A 23208-nucleotide genomic window follows, 5' to 3' on the forward strand; every position below is an offset into this window, starting at 1 on the left:
GTATATATATATATTAACATGTTTATAACATCATTAAGGAAAAACTGCAACAAATGTCACGTTATTACATTTGCATCACTGCGTAATAGACCTCTGCGTTTATCGATGTTTCAAATTGTGTACCAGATAATTACTAATGTCTTACCGTTGTATCTCTACTTTATGACCTTTGAGAGGCATTCGCAATGATGTACACCTGCTGCATTTGAATAATGCACGGTAAACGTTACGACGGCGGGGATTATTTTATTGGCATTCTAAGGACAAGCCAGAAGTTTTGCATTTTGCACAATGACCTTCACGTGATATAAGATAACGACCGATGGTTTTCAATTGCGTATATGCGTTTTACGTTGCATTATGCGGGAATTAATTAACGATTAATTCGTCGCTGGTGCACCTAAAATTTACGACGTGCGATTCGTTCGAGATCAAGGATATTGTTTTTATTGTGCAGATTATGTACGAGTAATCTACTCCGGTAGCAATACGATTTTTTATTGTATCTTATCCACAAGATATAAAATTTGTTTCAAGAGACAAAAGAGTTTGTTACTTTTCTTGTTATAATATAGTTGAGATTTAAGTTATTCACGATGAATTTAGAAATCTTCAATAATTTTATCTAGGAAATATTAAAAGATTAGTTTCTTCTAGTTAATACTAGTCGTTAACTTATGTTTTTCTCACTCATTTCGAATTACTTTGTATAAGATTATTTAATTAGTTATGAAGTACCAGCTATGACGATGTACTAAAAAGTGATTGATAACAAAAATAAATGATTCAGTTAAACATAGTTGAACATTTCATTTTAATTTTTGTGAGGTTTATACCAGAATTACATATTAACAATTAAAATATAAACAAAACTTTAAATATCGTAATCATACGAATGAAATGTCTAAATCAGGGAAAAGTATGACAAACTTCATCGGAAACTCGGGATTATCGGCTGAATTGGCAATCGTAAAATAAAAATTAACAATTGATAGTTGATAGTTGGTGTATTATCCGAATTCTACTGTATTTTATTTCATTTGGTCCGGTAAGAAAAAAAGGTTGTGCACCACTGGCTCTGACAATTCCAATTACTTCCGCAGTCGCTCCGCAGTTACGTCTCTTTTTTTCGCGGTTCATTGGGACATTCATATTGCTCTCACGTTTATGGTAAATGATGTATATACGTATGTCCAATTGGGAACGATGCACAGAAGCGCCGGCGGTATTCCGTCTTCTTTATTATCCGTCGCTTTTAGGCGATCGTGGCGTACAATTCACGTCCTCTTTAAACGCAGCTTTGTCTCTTATTGATGCGCAGCACGAGAGGAACGGTCGACCTTTTGGATCCGTGCCAGGCAATCCGATTCGGAGTTGCATCTACATATTTTCCACGAAATGGCCAACCGGTTAATAGAAAGATGTTTCCTCTCCTTCCTGGGGTGGGCTGAGCGCGAAATAGCATTCGCAAATTCTAGTTCCACGTGAAGAAAATATCTGTCAGCACAGAGAAATGTTCCATGCTTCGCCAAGCAGCGATGGTCGTCAATAGCCCTGAACAGAAGCACAATTTTCCAGAATGACCACTAAACGTTAATCTGTGCATTGAGTATCTGGGTTTGGTGCACTTCAACGAGCAAATCCAACGAGCGAGTCCAAATCGTTCAAGTTTTCCGCGATTAACCCTTTCGAAACCTAACCCTATCGTTTAGGACGCCTTATTTGTGAACATGAAGAAAGACCAGTTTTCCTCGAAAACTACACTATCAGGATTTCTTGTTTTTATTTTGTTCGTATCAATTTTAGTCCAAGTTAACCCCAAAAATTAAATTACATTAGTACGAGAAACAAAATAATTCAGGTCTGAAAGGGTTAAACTTGTTAGAAGAATTTAAAACAGATTTCAATAAATTTATTGCTTCTTGAGCTACCGCAGTTAAAAATTTCGATGATATAGCTGGATATATTTCAAGAAATCATTCTTTAGAAACATAAATTTATAAATGCCCGTCACATAAGAATAATCCGTTTTATAATACTACTATCACTGCGAAGAAACGATATTCCGCTAAAAAATTCCTTTCTCAGCTTTCGTAGACTGCAAGGCGTCAGCTGATTAGAGATCGCGAACCCTAGCTCGAGGAACACTGTCACAAATCCTCGTACACGTGTCTATATTTCTTCTAGATTCGTCGAGCCACCTATATCGCTCTAGGCGATCAGATTCACGTCCCACGACCACAATCTCAAGTATAGCGTTCACCAGAATAGCCTTCAATCCATAACGTACAGTTCTAAACTTCTACTTCCGGCTCGGCTATATTCTTTTACCACTTGGTCTTTACTCTTCGTAGACCAGAATCGATCGAGGCGAGCGCGTTTCTCTAGACACCGGGGTATAGATAATTGCGTCAAGTCGCGATACGTTTTGTTCATTATTGAGGAAGGTCGAAAGGGCAACGTTGGGTTTGACGGGGTGTCCACAGGTTCGAATCGTCAGTCTGATATCCCGGCTGGTCCGTGGAGGACGCGCGTGGACGGCACGACGCGTTTGCACTTCAGATTCCTCTTCGACCTCAGTTCTTTGTCAATCAACGACCTAATCGACGATTCGGATCGCTGTTCGAACAGTGATCACGGATTAAAAACTCATCTCGGGGCTAGCCTGGTTCGTCAGAGATGAGCATCCTTTTTATCGCTCGGTTAGCATTAAGCTCCTTCGGGGCGAAGGTGCGATCCTCGGCGAGAGTGATATTGAAAAAGCATCGATACCCGCGCGGTTTCTACTAATTCCTTTCGGTTCGGCGATAAATTTCAGTTGTAAAGTTCCGCCAGTCACGGAGCCCCATTTATTATCGTCGCTGGACGACGACGCAACGCTTTAGCTGATTTCGAAGGGCCCGTCTCATTTTTCTTCATCGAATTCGTGTTTCTTCTTGATTTCCTTCTCGCGTCTTCATCTTCTTCGTGGACGACAGTTAAATTGACTCTACGATACTTGCTCGACTCATTTATTATAGTTGAACGTTTTCTCGCCGTGGAGTTGTGGCCATTCTCGAAACAAGAAACGCGGATAATACGCCGCGATAAAAGGAAAGGAAAAATAGTTGTTTCAGTGGTTAATCACTGAAACAAAAATTGTCTTTCTTTTTGTTCTCTGGCCACCAGCGTGGGATTATAAGTGTGATATACGTCACGTTATACTGCAAAGTGTTGAATTTAACACGTCGGCTACGGTGAACCAAGATAACAGATTTTCTTTCTTCTGATAAAGACACAGCTTTGTCAGTTTTCGTTTCTTTAGTAACAGATCAAGCAAACGATTCAAGCATAATTACTCAATTTCTTCGATTCTCTGCAAAGGGAACACACCTAATCGAACCTTAGGTTCGCGCATTTGCTACTTCGTCAAAGAATCCACGAATTTTCGGCGAACATACAATTCAGAGTGAATCACTGCACTATACTTTAGGTTCTTCGCTTCTTTGATCGAGAAACGGTGTCTAGCACGCTATACTTGTCCGCAGCTCGACGTCTGCTCAGCATACGTAGGCGAATCTCAGTTCAATTCGATTTTCGGGACGTTGGAAAATCGTTCCTGACACTGAAATTCTACGAGCTGTAAGGAATCGTCTCTCAGAGCTACTTGTCTTTGAGTTAATCGGTTGAAGCGAAGAATAAAAAGATGGAGTTCGAGACACGAGCCTTGATCAATGTTTGCTTCTCTTCGAGCCCAGTCACCAGGGCTAGGTACGTTGAAGAAACATCTGTCAAAAAATCACGAGCTACCATTTACACCACTGCAATCAAATTTATTACAGTAAATATAGCGCAAGCATAGTTTATTTTAAATAAACATTTCGATTTTGGATTTGGATCGTTTAAAGCACTACGTTGTATAGCACTGAAAACCTTATTAATGAAATCCACGATTGCAAATACTAATTTTCCATCATTTTACTGTTTGTACACTGGGCACTCAATTATTTGTTTCAACTACTACGGTACTTATAACGATATCTCCACGATAAAAAAAAGAATAGATTGTATATATCATTTTTCAGGTACCCTTGGGTCTCGTCACGTTATCCGTCCCCTGTACCTTTAACTAGACGTGATATATTTAAAAGAAGCAAATAATTAATTGATTACTGAAATTAATTAATTAAATACAGCATTCGAGAGATTAGCGATTTGGCTTTGACGCCAATCTATCACTGAAGGGGTCATTTTGACACAGAGTCAAGATGAAATGCAGGAAACGAGGCGCTAATCGATGGATTACATTTGTTCCAGGTCTGCGGGGTCCATAGGAGCACGATCGGCGCCCAGCACGCCTCTTCAAGTAGTTCCTGGTGGGCAACAAGCTGGCCAGCAGTCGATTAGCGGCTCCCAGCTCACAGTGGCTGGAGCCAATACTTCTCAGCCTCCGAGGAGTCCAAGCCATACGGCCTTGAGATGTAACGACAGGTGAGTCGTTGATTTTTCTCGTGTCGATTTTCTCCTCTGCCAGGCGACACGTAATACACGATCTGCCCATTGCCCGAATGAGCAACCCTGACGGCATTAATCCGCTCAACGGGCTTATGGTATCTACTTGCTCTAGTGACACAGATGCAACCACGAATCTGACACCATTCCTGGCTCCACCTGCTGGTCTTGCAGGACCAACAGACTTGGCTTCACCATGATTTGTTTAACGACTGCGTACACTGGAGCGTATCATGAAATATTTCATCTTTTCGATTAGGCTATGTTTGTTCCCTGTACGCTTTCGCTGCGCGAATACTTTAACCACAAATTCTTCGGGAATTATTATTTAAAATTTGGATTAGTGCGGCACCCATACTTCGATCTCTGATACCATTCGCATTTCCCTCGAATGTTTACGGATGTTTATTCTTGGTACGTTTAAGATTTTAGATATCTCAACACATTCGTGACCGCTGACGTGAACTCACGTCACTTCAACTTCTATTCCTGGTTATGACAAAATTATGAAAGTCTTTTTATTTTATACACTAGATATTTACGACATTGATATTTCAAAACATATTTTGTGATTTTTATCTTAGCTCTAATGATACAAATTTGTGACGTCCAGCTTCAGAATTTTATAAGAATTTTATAGAAAGTTGTAACAGTAATCGAACAAAATAGGTTGTACACAACTCAACCAAAAATATTGTATACGTGTTATTTACTAGCGAAACGAAAGACACTTTTGGGACAACCTAACATATTCGTGTTTCCTATGTCTCATTAAATCTAACGACTTTGAACTGTCCGATTCTCTGTAGCTTGTTTTCGTCGTCTTCGCTTGTTGACACTGATTTGGCGACTGAGTTGTAAATTGAAAATATCACAGGATCAATCATCCTACTGGTCAGGGAAAATTTCGTTTGCATTCTGAAATGTTCGTAGTCAATGTAAATGGAATATTGTACTTACGGGTAAAATAGATTAATTGTGTACATTATCTGATGTCGTCGAAGGTTACGTTGTCATTGAATATATCAAATAATTATTGCCCAATCCGTCAACGTTTTCTTTGTTTAAAAACGCTTTGACATGCATTGTTGTTTTCATATGCACGAGAATGATTATTAATGACTCGTTCAAACTTCCTGTCTTAACGTATTATTTAACGATCATCCAATATCTACAGAATTTAATCCGCTCTAAGATAAGATATTTACCAGAAAATTATCAAAGAATCATAAATTTGATATCACACGTAGTCGTTGCATGAGTCACCTAACACAAGAAGTTGATGCTCGTGTTAACAAAGCAATACGTTGTTGTGCATAGTAAGAGTGATTTGTGTTGGTTACATTTATTGCGGATTATGAAGCAGAGGATTAATCAGTGAGCGAAGAGTCGAATGAAAGGATTACTTTGTATATCAAACCAGGAATCTTATAAATTTCTTAAACCAAGGAGCTACTTCGAATATTACAGTTGGGGAATTGGCTGAAAGCCACTTCTCTGAATGTAAATAATGCTAAGCAGATTTAAACTTAAACTGTAGCACATCAGCCATTTATCATTCAGCTATTCGCAGTTTAGACCATGTTTGTATTTCATTTCAACAATTTGCTGCGAGTCGCGCACGCCTTATGAAAATTTCTTACAATCAACCATTATACGGTCATTACATGGTATATCAAAAATTCTTCTATTGGTATCGAGAAAAGAAGGAAATTTACAATAATAAGAAAATCTGTTTTACAGAAGCGACTTAAATTTTGATAAACTTGATAAAAATATACAAAACACTTTAAAATTAATTTTAACCAAATTTTAAAATTACCTAACATAGAATTTGTCCTGTAACAATTTAGCTTATACTGTATTTATTATAATTTTCGGATCAACGATAGAATCGATTTAGAATCCCAGTTCAGCAGGCTAATCGGTGAATTTTATCCCCTTTGCTTCCCAACTGACTTCATGTGGATGATCATTCAGAGTCAACGGATAACCTTGGCGAATGGGGTTAGGACAATCATCCCGTTGGACCGTTTGTGGGTCGCGATTTGTAATACGTGGTTGCATAACGCGATGAACAAGGGAGCATGGTTGGAAATTTCCCAGCGAATGTCGTCAGCCAGTCATCCCTTTCCTTGTCGTAGGTTTTCAAAGCGTATGGAACACAAGAATAAATATGATAAGTAGACTCGAAAATAGATTTGTTGCAACAATACACCATTTTGTCGTTAGAATTTTTCTTAAAAAGCACATAACAATATGATATATAAGATACAATATCAAATTAATTAATTATATGTATCTCACTCTGACAATTATTTGTACAGTTCTTGTAGTGAGTTCTGCATCACTAATCATTTTTTCTTAAGTGAATAATTTTGTTAAAAATCTATGTCCATTGCTCCTTTTATCCTTTTCATACCCATATACCGCATGATATAAAAATGATACTAGAAATGTTACAGTTGTATTATAAGGGTATTATATGTAAACAAAATTATGATAAATGTTACCTCGTAAATATTTTTGCTGTGAAATATAGCCCTTTGAAGTTCTAGCAGATATCTGGCAACTATGAAGTATTATATTGATATTAGTATGAATGCCAAGAAACCGTATCAACAAACTCATCTGACCTTCTCTTAGCAGAAACTTTTCAGGTATTGCACAAACGTCTAGACACTACGTATACGATGCATTTAGAAATCAGACGAGTGTATTGATTAGTATGAAGTAATTAACATTTAAAGTGCCTGGATTACACAAACAAAATGTTTGTTGGCACGTATCGATTAAGACTTTTTATAACATGTCACTTTCGTTATTAGACTGCAGATGTTAATCCAAATTGATACTTTTACATATACAAGGAAAGAATTGTGAGTCAATTCAAAGTCTTATCTTTTAAACGGTATAACATATATGTTATTATCGATATCTTATATATTTTTGCATTTGTGCACATTTTCATAGATTTTCTCATATTTCTATTTGTCATAAATGGATGAACATCCGCAGTCTATTCATTAAAACTGACATCACAGATGATGCTTGAAGATGACTCTTGAAGATGACGTTTGAAGATGACGATTGAAAGTTGTAAAGCATCTCTTACACTATGATACAACAAATGAATAGATGAATGGTAACTTAACAAGATATTCGTGAATGACGCGACTTTGCAATGTATAAAGTCCTAGCAGTATTTTTTGGCTCGATGCCTAAATCATTTAAATTGCAACCATTTCTGAATGATTACGAGCTATAATATTCTATAGTTTATAATTATTACTTATTAATAAGTGCTAAAAAAATGATGTCACAAATAAAAAATAAATTATTTGTGACGTTACTTGAATACGAATTTAATTATTATTTGGAATTTGAAGTTGATTTCGAGTTAATTAAACTTTTGTTTTATTTTGTTATTTGTTATTTGTTAAGCCCACATCCAGGTGTTACCAATTGCTGGAAATTTGATGTGAAACGCTTGAAAACTACGAGCTAGTTGATAACGTATCGCGAGATAACAGAACACTTGTTCAAACAAGAACGAAGAGCACAACCAAGTATCACCTGCGCAATGTCCGTTATTTCACCGTCAGCTGCGAGATAAACACTTGGAATAAAATCAGCTTTACGTCGATCTTGTTTTTTTTTCTCTAAGGCAATGTTTCGTTCAAGTTCTGTGGATCGTAAAATCGAATTCGGTCTTTGCTGATAGCCTCGCGTGTTTATCGTTGCAATGTTTCAAATCCAATTCGTTATATTAATAGAACGCTGGTCGACTTTATTAATGGTATCGTGACAGCCTTATCTTGCAAGTGGAAAGAATGGATCAGATCCTTGTAGATCTATCGCATCCGTTATCGAGTTTCCCTTGAATGTTAAAAATTTGTGAGAAAATGCACACCATATTAACTGAACTATGATTTCGCTTATCGAAAATAATTTGGGCAGGTACATATATATGTAGTTCTTATCTAAATAAAAATGTCGTATAACGAACAAGAGATTAACATTTCTTGCGTTACCTGTTCGAACGAGTATAAGTATAATTCTTATCTAAATGAAAATGTCGTATAATGAACAGGAGATTAACATTTCATGCTTTTCCTGTTCAATAACAAATACAGTGTGTTTATCTAGCTTTATAATTACATAACAAAATTATGTTATACATCGAATAAATTAGAGATTATCCGTGTAACTTTCCAAACGAGTAAATGTAAAATATTTATAACAACACTTGGTAATAAAAAACATTAGCTCAGAAATGAATACCTTAATGACCATTATCGATACATTTAACATATTCCTTTCTTTTCTATTTAACTTCTTCTTCTTCTGTTAAACTTACTAAAAATTGTCTTAAAAACAAAACGTTCTTTCAGAATCATATATTTCAATAAAACTTTTATTAAACTTTTCCGACAAATACATTTTTTCTTATTCACTCAGGCATGTACTCGTACAGGCATCTACTCGTGCCTGTTAATTTTTGTGATATTTTTATAAGTTTCTTCCTTGAATTTTTTAATTGTATTACATTTAGTTTTCATTTCTCTTGAAAGGTGGAGCTGTTCGCGTCAACAAAAATGCCTGAATACATTATTAATTATGCTACCGCTTCATACAAAGTCCAAATTATCACCGAACGAAAAGAAAGTCTGAAGTATTTTGCATTGTCAATCGTATTTGACCTTTAACGGTCTCTTTACAGTCCTTATCGATTATTTCGGCAGAGATATGTCATTTCAAACCGAATCCTCATGTATCTTGTCATTACACCGTTCTCGCCTTAATGTCACGTCGCCAGGAACATTTCATAAAGCGTCGTTTTATCTCGAGATTCGTATTCCGACAGGTCTCGTACGCAAGTCTGCCTGTGTAGGAAAGTATCGAGATATTCTGCCAGGTATTATCAATGACGGGAGCTGATTGATACTATTGGCGATTTCGCCTTAAACACTCAGTCTCAACAAGACGCGGCTGCAGAATGATCGACAGTTGAACCGTGATCGCGATCGGCATCGTTACGCTCAGTTTCTTGCTGTCTTCGAGTGTGCAACGTGCAAAAGTGTTTCTTTGATTTGAGGAAGGTGACAGAGTTGAACGGACGAGTCGAGTCGTTCTCACCTGTTTCCTGTTCTTCGCGCTAAAACACTTTGGGATTGTCGACACGATGATGCACCGGTGCCAAGCTTTCTTTTGTTGCGATGGGAAACTCGTCTGCTCTGGTTGCTCTCCTTAATAGAAATCTTTTGTTCTACATTCTCATCGCGGAGACCAGAGATGGGTACAATTTTTATCTAAATGAGAAATTCGAGTAACGAAGGAAGAAAAAAGAGACTTTTAATCCATTACTCGTTGAAGACGAATCCAAGTCCGAAACCGAGATTGTATTTCTCTCTCGAAGAAATTTCTCTTGAAGAAATTAAAGAAAGGACTTTGTTGAAATTTATAAAATAAAGGAAAAGTAGCTACGTTGCTTTCTTGTTGATATCTTCGAACAAGACGAATTCTAGAAAAAGTATACGTGAGTAGGATCTCTATTTTACATCGTGTTGGATCTCTTACGAGCCCTCTTCAGGTGTATACTGTATACATTAAAATAGAAATAGAAATGTATGGTGTTACAAATTAAAAACAAAAGTGAATATAACAAAATTATGAGAAAGGAGAAATAAATATAGAAAGACTTGGCTCGTCTCTCAGCAAGGAGGAATAGTATCTTTGGTTCTAATTTTGTCTGTGAAAAGAGAAATAGTACTTTGTTCTGAGTTCTATCCATGTAAAGAGGAAGTGTTATCGTCGCCTAGAGGAACAGTGCATCGACCATAAGTTCTACCGTTGCAAGTGGAACAATACTTTGGTTTTAATTTCTGTGGTGACAAGAGGAATACATAGTTCGGCATTTTGGACGCAACAACCCTTCCTCCTCTGCTGATCGTCACAAGGATTCCTCGGTGCTACGTTCTCGTTGGTGATCGTTTCCATCGATCAACGATCGATGGAAGGAAGTTAACGCCGTGCAATGTTTTTCAGCGGATCCAATTACTCGTGTTGCATCCTCGTTCGTCTTCGATCGACCTTAATTAACATTACGTCGACTAGGGTCGCGCGCGTGCCGCAATTAACGATCGAAACAATTCTCTGGTACTTGTTGGCGAGTTGACGCTAGTTCCATGAAAGATTGTCGATTCTTCGTCTCGTCGATTATGAACTATTAGAAGATATCGAAGGAACTCAAGGACACGGATCTCTGGAGTCTCAGCTTCTGAGATTTTTATCCATCAGATCATCGTCGAAATAATAGATGTAAATGTGGAAAGACTATAGTCAACTATTTATCAAGTACGAAATCGTGGCATAGACAATCATAATATCACGGTGACTAAAACGTTTCGATCGTTGACCCTGGTATTTTTCGGTTCATCGAGTGATCCTGTTAAAATATGATCGCACATATGTACGACATCTGGAGCAACGATGTTTGGAGCCCGAAGATTCGGAGGAATAGTAGATTTATTAGGTGCGACGTTTTATGTAATCATTTAAAATAAAGCGATGCTCATCGTGACGCGATACGTGAGTAATATGAACATTGACGCGTAAGAGTTTGTTGCTTTGTAGGAACGATGCGGTGATTCTATACAACTGGGTATTATTTGTGATTGAGAGAACGTCGAGAAAAGTATTATCTTTTGGTGGTACTTCCTATCTTCGTTACTAGAGAGACACGGCGTGTTTTTCACAAGTGCTCGATCCACCTAACTTTTCTATATAAACCATTCGCGATCGGGTCTATGGATTTGGTCCAACATTTGCAAAAGAAATAAAAAAACAAGTAAAGTTCCATTTGTCCACCGAAGAGTTCTGTTACTTATCCCAATGACTTTTTGCACGTAAATCGCAATTAATGGAGCTTTAGCAGTGTTTATTATCTGGAAATGTGAAGTTACCGCAGGTATTCAAATGGATATTTCTTATGTTTAAACTATCGAACTATTTCTAAAAGCGACTAAGAAATCTGGAACTCATTGACGGGCAAATAGAACTCCACTTGTTTTTATGGCATAAGTTGCGTGTTGTCTTGTTTGTTTAAATGGAAAATATTCATTTCGTTTATTTCGTTTGTTTTCAGTCAACTCTCGAAACCGCTCAGTAGAAGTACACCATCAATGGCAGCTGGTGGTGTCATACAGACTTCAGCAAAGGTTAGCAGATCGTCGTCTACATCGTCGCCAACAACTACCAGCAGCGCGAGACAGAAAAAATTCCACAGGCATTTCTCTCAGGTAACTTAATCTGTCCGAGATAAACACGTGGATCGCAGGTGTTACTAATGGTACTCTTGAGATCCATGTGTGGCTGTCGCGTCGCTATAAAAACAATCGATTCTGACGCGCGTGAAGTACAAACGCACGATTTACAGGATGTTCCACAAATAGTAGAGGTCCTTGAAAATGGTGGTTCAGGGAGTGATTTGAAACAACTTTTTCCTTAGCGAGAATGTTGTCCGGGGCTTCGTTAAGGAGATATTAAGAGAAAACCTCGGCCAATCAGAGCGCAAATATGTCGGTGGAGCGCACGCAGTAGCGAAGGCTGCGCGTTAGACAGCCTCAGTAGAAGAAGCTGCGCTAGACAGCCGCAGTAGAATAGGCTACGCGGTCGGGGTCCGCAGTAGATTTGGTACGCGCTAGACAGCCGCGCTTGTAAAGCCGAACACGCAATTTGTGATTTGAAATTAAGGTCGATTCAAAGTATAACGACACGAACCGTCACGTACCGGCACCGACACGACAAAACATCGAAACACGCGTTTTAATGGAACTATTCACACTATTCCCGTTGACGGAACGTTCAGGTCGGTGTCTGTCAAGTGTGAATAGTTCCATTAAAACGCGTGTTTTAATGTTTTGTCGTGTCGGTGCCGGTACGTGTCGTTGCCGGAACGTGACGGCCCGTGTCGCATAGTCTGAATCGACCTTTAGTGTTGCAAACCGTTTGCGCTCTTTCTTTTACCTACTCCACTATCTTTGTTCTACCTAGATCCACGATCGCATGCAACTACAATAGCTTCAGAGTGGTTTGAAACTGATCAGTTGCGCCCGTGTGCGATCGACCACCCCTTTCAAGGACCTCCAACATTTTTGGGACACCCTCTATAGAAAACGTATAATTGTAAAAACGTACAGTCGTTTATCAAATCCTTTGAAACACCACGGAAAACAAATTTTCCTGTTTTATGATAGCAATGTACATATACACACACAGGTGATGATGGTTAGGTTTATGCGCGCATATACGATACTCTATTAATGCAAATCAGTTAACTATTAACCAACTTATTTTACGATGAATTTAAGAAATACGAAACGACCAATAATGATCAAGCATTGAATTCCTACGATAAAATGATCGTTTATAAAGATACTGATCACTGAATTGGAATTGCATGCAGCGGCAATCTCTCCAATTTCCCAGTACAACATGCTGCTGTGTCTTTCTTTACCCCATTTGCATTTTGATTATTGACCCATATCTCTGGGCACAGACTATTCCGCAGGCGTTGAGCTGCCTAATGCAGCTATAATTCCCAAGCAGTGTAACGAGCTGAAATTGTCGGCGATACGAGGCCGAATCTCGATGGATGATCATAAACTTGGCGTCGATGTCGTAGGTGACCCTTGGCGCATTTAAATGAGATAAAAGCAGAACATGCAAATCTGTAACGTCTTTGTTTCGAATAAGGAGGCAAACTGAAGATAAAATGTTAACGATAATGATAACGAGTGTACTACGTATACAAAAGAATATAAATTAAACAATTTGTATAATGAGAATAAATGGATAAAACGTCAGATTCAGCTGACAAGAAAATAAGTAAACAGGTTGTTCTGTCAGTTTTAGTAGATAATACAAAGAATAAATATTTTATATACACCCTTTAGGACACGAAATCAATAGAACACATTTAAACTACAAAGTACCTCTAACAAGGTACAGAGACATAACAGTTTATCTTACGATAAGCTATACAATTGTGTGATAAGACTATTTGTATGAGAATCGTGACGCTTGTGTGGTTGTCGCATAAGCAGTAGCATGAGACAGTCGTGTTGGACAACAGTGCGACGCTATCACAATACCTGGACAGGTTAGAACGTACGTGGCCGTCCAGTGATTAGTTGGAAAAATTCTCCGTATGATTTCAGTTTCGAAATAGAAATGTTAAAATGTAAGTACTCTCCTCGTCATAAAATCTAGTGCATAACATGTGCGGGAAAAACGACAAACAAGTCTATCATTGTTGCACCTTGTTGTATCGATTCGTCGTATCATGATTGTTATGTCTGTAGACCTTAATAATATTTTCTTTATACATTTGAATAGTATAGCAGTAAGTTAATACCAATGTGACAGTGTTCACGCGAGCTTTCTTTTATTACTCTCAAACGAGACAAGAGAATATTTATTATATTAATCTCATAGTTCATGGTATGCTCCATGTTATAGTGATATTGATTTAAAGAAGATATTATCGGACTAATGATATTTTGTAGAAGAGTAATGATGTGCGTCTATAGTACTCGAAGAGTTTAATTCAAAGTGATGAAACTGAAGGAGTTGTTCGTGAGAAATGATAAGAAAGTGATAAGTGACCAGTGTCAGTTCGATAACGAATATAAAGAATACGATGAAAAATTTTTGTAATTAAATTTATTTGTCGGATAGAAAGATAAGGTTTTAAATGCGTTACTTGCAACTGCCTGCCAAGTCTGAGCTACAGAGAATTTTTACAAATGAATCACAGAGAAATTTTACAACTTAATAATTTTCTGATCACCAGGTCGCTGCGGACGAGCGCGTGTTGAACTACTATAGTTGTGCGCTGGTAGGCGATATCCTTCTGCAAGGCCACCTCTACATCACGCCGAACTACTTCGCCTTTTACAGCAACGTGTTCGGCTACGTAACGAAGCTGTTGATACCTACGGTCTCGGTGTTGAAGATCAGCAAAGAGAAGACCGCGCGAATCATTCCGAATGCTGTGGCGATCGCTACCGAGGAGGACAGGCACGTTTTTTGCTCCCTTCTGTCGAGGGATTCGACCTTCAAGCTGATGAAACAGGTTTGGGACGCAGCTATGGAGCCGGAGCCGTCGCCCAAGATTCTCCCGCTCGTGGTCGAGCAAAAGCACCTCGTCCCGGACGCGCTGGTGGTCGACGACTCCGAGGTGAATCCCGAGGAGGACGACTCCAGCATGTCCGAGAGCGGGACGGATCTTAATTCCAGATCGCCGGTCGTCTGCACCGAAACTGACGGTATTTCGACGTCATCCATTACCAGGCCGAGTTTGCCACCGCCAGCAAAGTAAATAAATATTCTTTATATATAAATAACGTCAGTCGATGCTTCCGTAGAAACAGACCGTTCGCGTCGGGCATTTTATTACACGTAGAAATGAATGTTGTGCCTTTCTGAAATATTAGGTTTACCGGAAAGTTCTGTCCGTCTCGGTTACAAGTTTCGCGATTTTGTTTTATTCTAAATACGGACAGAACTTTCCGATAGACCTAGTACATTTATCATTTAGTTATAAAGAAAAAGCATAGAACTATTAATTCTTTGGGGTCATATTTACTGTAGATATGGTAGTCGTACTGATCAGAATTAGTTTTGGGTAGTCTCAACATCGTCTTAACACATCGCATGTCGATCTAAATTTAGCTGTCGAACGTCTGATTTTTAGAGTAAAATTGAAAGTATTATTGTTGCAATATTACTATCAGGTATTACGGATTAACTGTCTATTGTATAAATTATAAATTATATTTTATTTATCGATACATAAAATCATTTGATCAGTCGTGGTAGGTTTAGTGTTACACTGTACAACTATGACTAATTTCAACTTTTTGACGTGGCTTAGAAAATATTCACTATATATAAAACGATAAGCACAAGTTGTAACAGCTTTCAACCTACCCAGTATCAAAGAGTTAAACCTCTTTAATTTTGTACTAGGTACATGAGAATTAATCCTTCTTCTTTGCGTGTTTCTGTTTAGAGTGGAACCATTGCCGGTACCATTGCTTCCAGCCACATCCAGTAGACCCAATGTTATGTTGTCCCTGTTTCCGGGCGCACTGAGAACTAGCACAGTGATAGCTATTCTAATAGGTCTTTTAGCGGCTCTCTACGTGTCAGCAGCTCTGATGATGTTTCGCATTGACAAGCTGCACACAGCGTATCTCAACCATCCTCTCGTTTCGCCGGAACGTTTCACGCAGGATCGGCTTTTGCACTATCTTAACACAAATCTTGATCAAATAATAAAGGTACTATATATTTTTGTTTTCAAGATAAATTAAACGTACTACTGAATGTAAGTTTAAGACAATTCTTAAGCAAACCATAAATGCAATTTCTCGTGGAAATTTCATCGACACGTAAGCTTTGTAATAATATGTAAATGTTCGATCTCTTTGCTTAGAGAAATAAACTCACTGGTACAACACCGAAGAAAATGGTCTTAAGCTTATAATTTGTAGTATATAATGCAATTTTGAATAGAATTCGTTTCGCTCTACTTTAATATCGAAACATGAATTTACTTTGTAGATTTCCTTGTTATAAGGGAAAATAATCTCTATTTGTAATAAATTTCACCTTTCAGCATGCCATTAATGAACTCTATCATCAAAATTTTATAATTTTTTAATTAAAAAATGTATTGTACTATTTAACGATATTTGAACACGTGTCAAAGAATTTTTTGCAATTGTTTTAAATAATGACGATTTTTTAACGGTTGTCCACTATTTAAAAAATTGAAGAAAGAATGAGAATATAGTCCCATCTATTCTCTTTGTAGAGGAATTTTTAAAAAGGTGAAGAGATTTAAATTTGATAGATGAAAATTAATTGAAGCGAAGTTTAATCGTATCTCGCGACCGAATTAGTGATTAGTGTTCACTTAAATTACGCACGGCCACTTTCGTACGTTTCTCAAACGTGTATTTTTACACGGCCGGTCGGTTAAGTGCCAAGAAATACCGACCATTGTTTCCTGAAATGCTATAAACCCCAATATGCTATACCAAACTTCGTTTCCCACAATATTAATTCAAGTTCGTTGTTCTAGGTGCGACAGAGTTTGCAGACATTGTCGCAGCAGTTGGTGACGATGAGCCAAAGCAGTGAAACAGACCCAGCCGTATCCGGCGGCGTGATGGAGCCGGAAGACGCCCCGAGTTAGCCCCCGACGAGGCTAAATAATTTAATGCAACCAAATAATACGAGTCCCCGTCGCCTCGCTAGCGTATGAAGCGTCTCGTATTAATACGTCGTTGTCTTCGTCGTTGGCGTCGAGTAATTTGGCGTGCGAACGCGATCCATGGCGACTGATTGACGGTGTCGCTTCGACGGTCCTCTATAGGCATTATTATTGTTAGTACCTAGACTCGGAGGTTCCGATGATAGGCAGTTCGTTAAAAATGGCAAACAAACCAAAAATGAAAAAAAATAGTAAGAATGGGAGATAATAAAAAGTAAACGGGCAGGAAACCTTTGCGGAAGATTTATTTAGATCGAGCATGCGTAAACTCGATTCCGACTTTCAGTCACGCTTGCAGACATTTAATAAGATGATGCTTTCTAAGCAAACAGACGATTAACGTATAAACTTGTAATTTGTTATGCACACGTACACAGACAGTGGCAGGGAAACGCGCGCGAAACAATAATTACACGGTGTATTTGACGTTCAATTTCGTTGTGAATACTAAAGAATATAAATATCCGAGTGCGTACGGCGAGCGAAGGGATTTTCGTTTTTGAACTAGTCAAGTATATATATATATATATAGATATATATATATATATACATACCCCAGCATATGACAAGGGTATACTGAACAAAGTGGTATATATATAAATATAAATATATATATAATATAAAAAAGAAGCTATATATATACATAGAATAATGCATATTTCGCGATTACTTGTTGATTATTGTGTATTCGAGCTATAGTTGGGGGGGGCACTATCTTTTTAATCGATACAAGTGAGGCAAAGCCGCGCGCAGTGTAGAACGAACAACAGTTACTTTCGTGTCCTACTGAACAAATACTTTGCGTTATTGCGACGAGATAAGATAAATCCGGAGCTGGGTAGAATTTCATTTCGATAGCGAAGAATAATATAGCAAACTCTGTAAAGCAATTTATTCGATTAACGCGGTAAACGCCACGCAGACTTCTACGGATCGGCGTTCGATTTTCAGTTTAGGTCTTGTTACACTGCTGGACTGATCTTGCCGTATCGAATGAGATTTGAACAATGATTCTAGTTTATCGAAAAAATCTAAACAAAGGTGTGGTTTTTCTTTACATTTATTTTACAATCACTACAAACTGTCAATTTTTTTTTATTATACATTTTTCGCTGTTTTGAACCAAAAGTTTCTGAATTACTGTAATTCAGATTGTATCGTTTTATCGAACAAAAATAATGCATTAAAACTTATTTCTCTGTTACTGGTTATTCGAACGATTTATCTAGATAAAAATTCTACTCATCTCCGGATATACACGATGATGAATCACGAGCTCGTGCGGTGTTGCGATTGTTTGGAATATAAAATACATTTCTTTCATCTAAGAGCATCGACTACCGCGCCTTTTCAAAGAAAAGTTTGCATTTTCCGCGCACACAGGTGTTCCTAAAGAAAATTTTTCATCATCCGTTCGGAGAACGTGAAGGAAAGGTTGTTTCTTTAATTTCCCGATAACTGGAGACAACGTAGAGAAGACGCAAAAGTGCTCGCGAAATATTCCATTTTGCTTGAACATGTATCTCGACACGGTTTGCACATACGTTCTTCTATGTGACGCAAGACACGTTCGGACAAACAAAAAAAGGCATTGTTATATTTGCGCTTAAAATATGGAATACGAGAAACGGGAGACTTGACTGTGATAGTAGGATCAAGGATGCATTTTATTGAAACACGGTCGCGTTTATGGGATCGTCGTTAAACTTCTTGAGAGAAAGAGAGTGACTGGTACATGGTTGCTTCGATCGGACCAAATGATTATCGCAACATAAACGCGGCCGTTTTTACGAGATCACGTGGGGATCTAAGAGAAGTGCTGTTACATTATTTAGCTATATTTATAATGAAAAGTGTATTGTACATCAAGCGAAATTCACTTAAACATTGTGTTTTCTTTTCGATACGTTATCATTTATTTACGATTAAACATGTGATTGTACGATGGTAAAGGTTAATTAATCGTGTAACCTCTTGCGTTGAAATGATGTACTACTCGCGACAAGAGTTATTTTTTTTTTGTCTCAGAATTGGAAACGACGTGCTATACGCGTTGCTGGTCGATTATCTTAAAAAGAAAATATAGCAAAATCTGAAGAATATTATTTTCGAAGTTTCGACTAGATATGGCACATCCACTATGTTACAAGCTGTCTGCATTCCTGATTATTAAACGCCCCAAGGGACCCCTTGCGAACAATACGTAATTTTGTTTTATGAACAAAGCAATTGGCACATTGTCCGAGGAATATCTCGTCTACAAAATTTAAAGAAAAGCTCTCAACGAAGCTAAAAACAAAAGACGAAGTGAAATTACTTTAGAGTGTAAGCAATGTTTTGTTGTATTATATATTTCGTATTGTTTTTAAATGTCATTCTGTAAAGAAATATTAATAAACAGAATTATTATATATAACTGTATAATGTCTGTCTATAAGATGTCTATAATAAAGAAAGAATTTTTAGTACTCTATTCACTTTAGTACTCCACGGTTCCCATCGAGCTAGCGTATAGTTGTATACAGCGTGGTCACGAAACATTTGCCAGCGCAAGAGGTTAAACGACACCTATTACCGTCATAGTTTGTATCGTCAATGGATTACGGAACATATTCTAAATTGTAAACTACGGAAAGTACGGAATGGGGATCATATTTATGGAGTGACGATTTAGTAGAGAATGTAATTTATTTTTTTGTATTTTACCAATTTGAAATACGAACACTTACATACATTAAAATGTTTAATGTAATTTATGTGCGTTGATTGGATCTATAAGTTTATTATCGATATGCCTTTTGGTGCGTGGATAAATTTAGGAGTCGGAGGGAAACTTGTGCCTGACAAGTGCCATAGAAAGGAAAGTCGGCTGCATTCGAAAACGAGAAATGTTAATGAAACGCAAGTTCACGTATGAAATAAATACCACAATTTGTTCGCTGCATATTTTCATCGTACCTTGTTTTTCATATCTTCCGTTTAAATCGAAAACTTTCGACGCAAAATTAAACAACGCTATTATCCCAAAGATTTAAACGAGATAACGCGGATACGAATCCTAAGCAAAACTAGACGAGACAATTGTTATTTTAGATCTCATAGCGGAAGCGCTGCAATAGAAAGCATACGTTATGGAAAATCAGACGCAATCGCCAATGTTTGTGCCAAATTTTGGAACCATTGGATTTATTGTTTTAAGGTGGAGAAATTGTCCGTTTTGTCGGTAGACTGCTTAAATGAGCAATTCGTAAGCGTTTACTCTTTGCAAACGTTTGAAAACAAAAATCAATACGTTTGCCAACGACGACGATTATTCGATTGATCTGAAACGATTGTTCTAAATTACGAGAGAAAAAAGGATAGGTTGTTAGATAGAATGCATAAATTTCGATAGATTGTCCCACGGAAAGGATTTAAGCGGAAGCAAACCTACGCGGTACAGGGCGTGATGATTTTCCTTTTCCGTTTACGTACAGATACTATTTGCCTTATTGTAATGTTTCTAGAAATTTTAGATGGATGCTCAACTTATGATCCATTTATCCTAGAACGTATCCATGTATAGAATGTCTTGATTTGTATTTGTCGAGCGCATGCGAGCTGTCGTAGAAACGACGATTGAATTTTTAGCTGTACTTTTTGGAATCTGATGTCAACTTCAATTAAATCGTCGTGGTTAATTTCTCGATGTCTAGCGGTTTCAAGTATGATGGACCAAGTTGAATTTATTCTTTCCTGTATGTTAATTGTAAGACGGAAGAAAAGCTGTTCAGTTGCAAAAGTACCGGATATTCGAATTTCACTTCGCGATTTTTTTGTTTGTATAATTTGATTATACATGTAACATTATATAATTACGATAAATTAAATTAAATGGTTCGTCAAACGAAACTTTGTCCATTGTACGCGGTGTTATCTTTTTTTCTCCAAAATTTCTATACTTAACAATCAACTTCGAGAAAGCAAATATATTTAATTGTTGCGAGGCGGCATTTAAACCTCTATAATCCGTTGTAAATTTCAAAGAACATTTTACATGTTTGTACTTTCCGGTAAAGTCTAATGTTAAGCATTTAAAACGCATACGACTGCTAGGTAATTAAGATCATTAATTGTATTAAGAGAGTTTAAGTTAGGCTGCAAGCATTGTACTATACACTTGTGTTAATGTTCTATTTTCGTTTTTGTTACGTTGAATGTTAGTACATTTTTAGAAGCAGTTTTCGATTTCAGTTATAGAGCGATAAAGCAGGATGAACTATTTAAACGACAACACTTGGCATTATCCGGTGCTAACGAATGCATAAGACAACTGCTTGGGATAACATTGCACTGTTCGAAATTGCAATGTAGCGACAAGAGCAACATTTTCCCCAAAGATCGTTTTTTCCAATGCTGTCCCATACCGAATTACAAGAAAAATCGATGATGTTTAAATGTAGAAAAATGATTAGGGAAAATTGGGTTCCAATCGCTACGTTTACTTTGTATAGTTGTTTCATGTATTTATAGGTATCGAAGATACTTAGGTGTTCCCGTATAAATAGTACACTTTTTATACTTATCGGTGCTCAAATCATACGTAAACGAAGCACTGGTTGCAAGGCTTCTAAAGCGTGCCATCGTAGATTGAGCAATGAATGTACATTCGTCGGAGACATGATTCGGTTAATTGTAAATAATTTTTTTATGTCTAATTCCGTTATGTCCATCAGGTTTGAAAACGTACAGCTTTGTTAACGATTGTGTCCACTCCACAACAATTTGTTACACCGAAAAAGACATCTGTAGAATGCATTTATAAACGCGTGCCGGACTCTGGATAATTTACGTACGAAGAAGACTGCGGAGAAACGGAGGAAAAGGATGGCAGAGATCACGAAGAGAACGTGAAAGTCACAGACAGACCAATAATTTACAACGTAATTTGTGTAGTCCGATAAAATGGAGCGCAAATAAATTTATGAAAAATTACAGCTGCACCGTGTACCACGCTATCCTTTTATTTGTATCCTTGCACAGGATGTAAATAAACTATTGGTAGACATTAAGGGATTGGTGGAATTTGTTGGAAGAAATGAAAAAGGCTTAATAAACATGTGTTGGAAACCTAACAATGGGATGTATTCAATTTTTTAACTCACATCTCAATAGTTCTTCGCATGATTGCAAGGCAGTGATGGATAAAATTTTATTCGATTGATAGCTGACGTATAGGAATCCTGATCACTAATTCTGAATTCTGCCCAGAGGCATTCTCTTCAGCTTTTTTTAGTATACGTATATACTATATACGCTTTTTATAGATAATATTGAAACTTTGAATGCATATTTGTTAATTAATTTTGTACATATTCGAAACTCACAGATTGAATGTTCAAAATATCAGAACACAGCACGTGTAGTTATACAGAGAATTGTCGCCTTACAAATTAAACATTTGAAATCATTCGATGAACTGAATTTCTGTATACAGCACCTTATACTCATTTGTTAGATCATAAATGTTCCTTATGTTTATTCGTTATTTGTTTATTTATGATTTATGCACACGAGTCTCATTTTCATTAAAAAACGGATAGTTACGTTTTTGGTTTATTTACGATCTATACATGCAAACTTTCGCTGCAACGTAACCATATCAATCGCGTGGAAAACCGCAACATCCACATGTAATGGATCAAGCTAATTAGCGATTCTTGCTAATTCGATAAGATAAGTTTCCTACAATACTTCCTTCACGCTAAAGTTTACAGAGGCAAGGTGTAGTATCAAAGACTTAATTTACGCATTGCATAAATTAATCACTTTTTATTTTATGATTAATATACTCACAGTGTGGCCCATTCATTATGTCATAAACAAAGAAAATTGCTATTGAATTTAGTATGTTATTGATACTACCATATATTTCTTTTTAATAAATGGTAACGTGTATTATTTATATTCATATAATTTTATTTTTTTTTTATTTTTCACAATACATTTGCCTTTAACATATCTGTGTTAACGAATACTTAAATTAGATATTGACAAGTTTATTAAATGCATATATAAACTAACAAATAAGCTTGTTTGAACTTTATATGTTACGATATTTGAATAAAATAAATTGTTATAAAATTTTGAACTATGCGGTCAATCTAAAGCATACTGATAAACGGTTTACTGCATAGAATATTACAGGCGACAATGATTTGTATAAAAGTCATCGTACCAATCTTTGTTTCCTTTATGTGAGTTCTGGGACTTATAAATTGATTCATTTTAATGACTTGTGCGTAGAAGAACCGTTAAATGAGCTTTTTGAATTTATCGATACGGTGAAACGATTATACGGAGATACTAAAGACTCACGCACGTCGATTACT

At 37.0% G+C, this 23208-nt stretch overlaps 1 protein-coding gene across 4 annotated transcripts in view; it reads left to right on the forward strand.

The window, feature by feature from the left end:
* LOC128878021 (GRAM domain-containing protein 2B-like) overlaps positions 1 to 21948 on the forward strand; it is a 60490-nt gene extending 38542 nt beyond the window's left edge. For all 4 annotated transcript variants that reach the window (XM_054125801.1, XM_054125810.1, XM_054125818.1 and 1 more), the window contains 5 exons: positions 4297 to 4470; positions 11639 to 11792; positions 14348 to 14871; positions 15569 to 15839; positions 16646 to 21948. In XM_054125801.1, the coding sequence (XP_053981776.1) occupies positions 4297 to 4470; positions 11639 to 11792; positions 14348 to 14871; positions 15569 to 15839; positions 16646 to 16759 (1237 nt within the window). In that variant the 3' untranslated portion in view covers positions 16760 to 21948. The remainder of the gene's footprint in view (positions 1 to 4296; positions 4471 to 11638; positions 11793 to 14347; positions 14872 to 15568; positions 15840 to 16645) is intronic.
* The last annotated feature ends 1260 nt before the right edge of the window (positions 21949 to 23208 follow it).

Source organism: Hylaeus volcanicus, chromosome 1, assembly GCF_026283585.1.
Source record: "Hylaeus volcanicus isolate JK05 chromosome 1, UHH_iyHylVolc1.0_haploid, whole genome shotgun sequence".
NCBI lineage: Eukaryota > Metazoa > Arthropoda > Insecta > Hymenoptera > Colletidae > Hylaeus > Hylaeus volcanicus.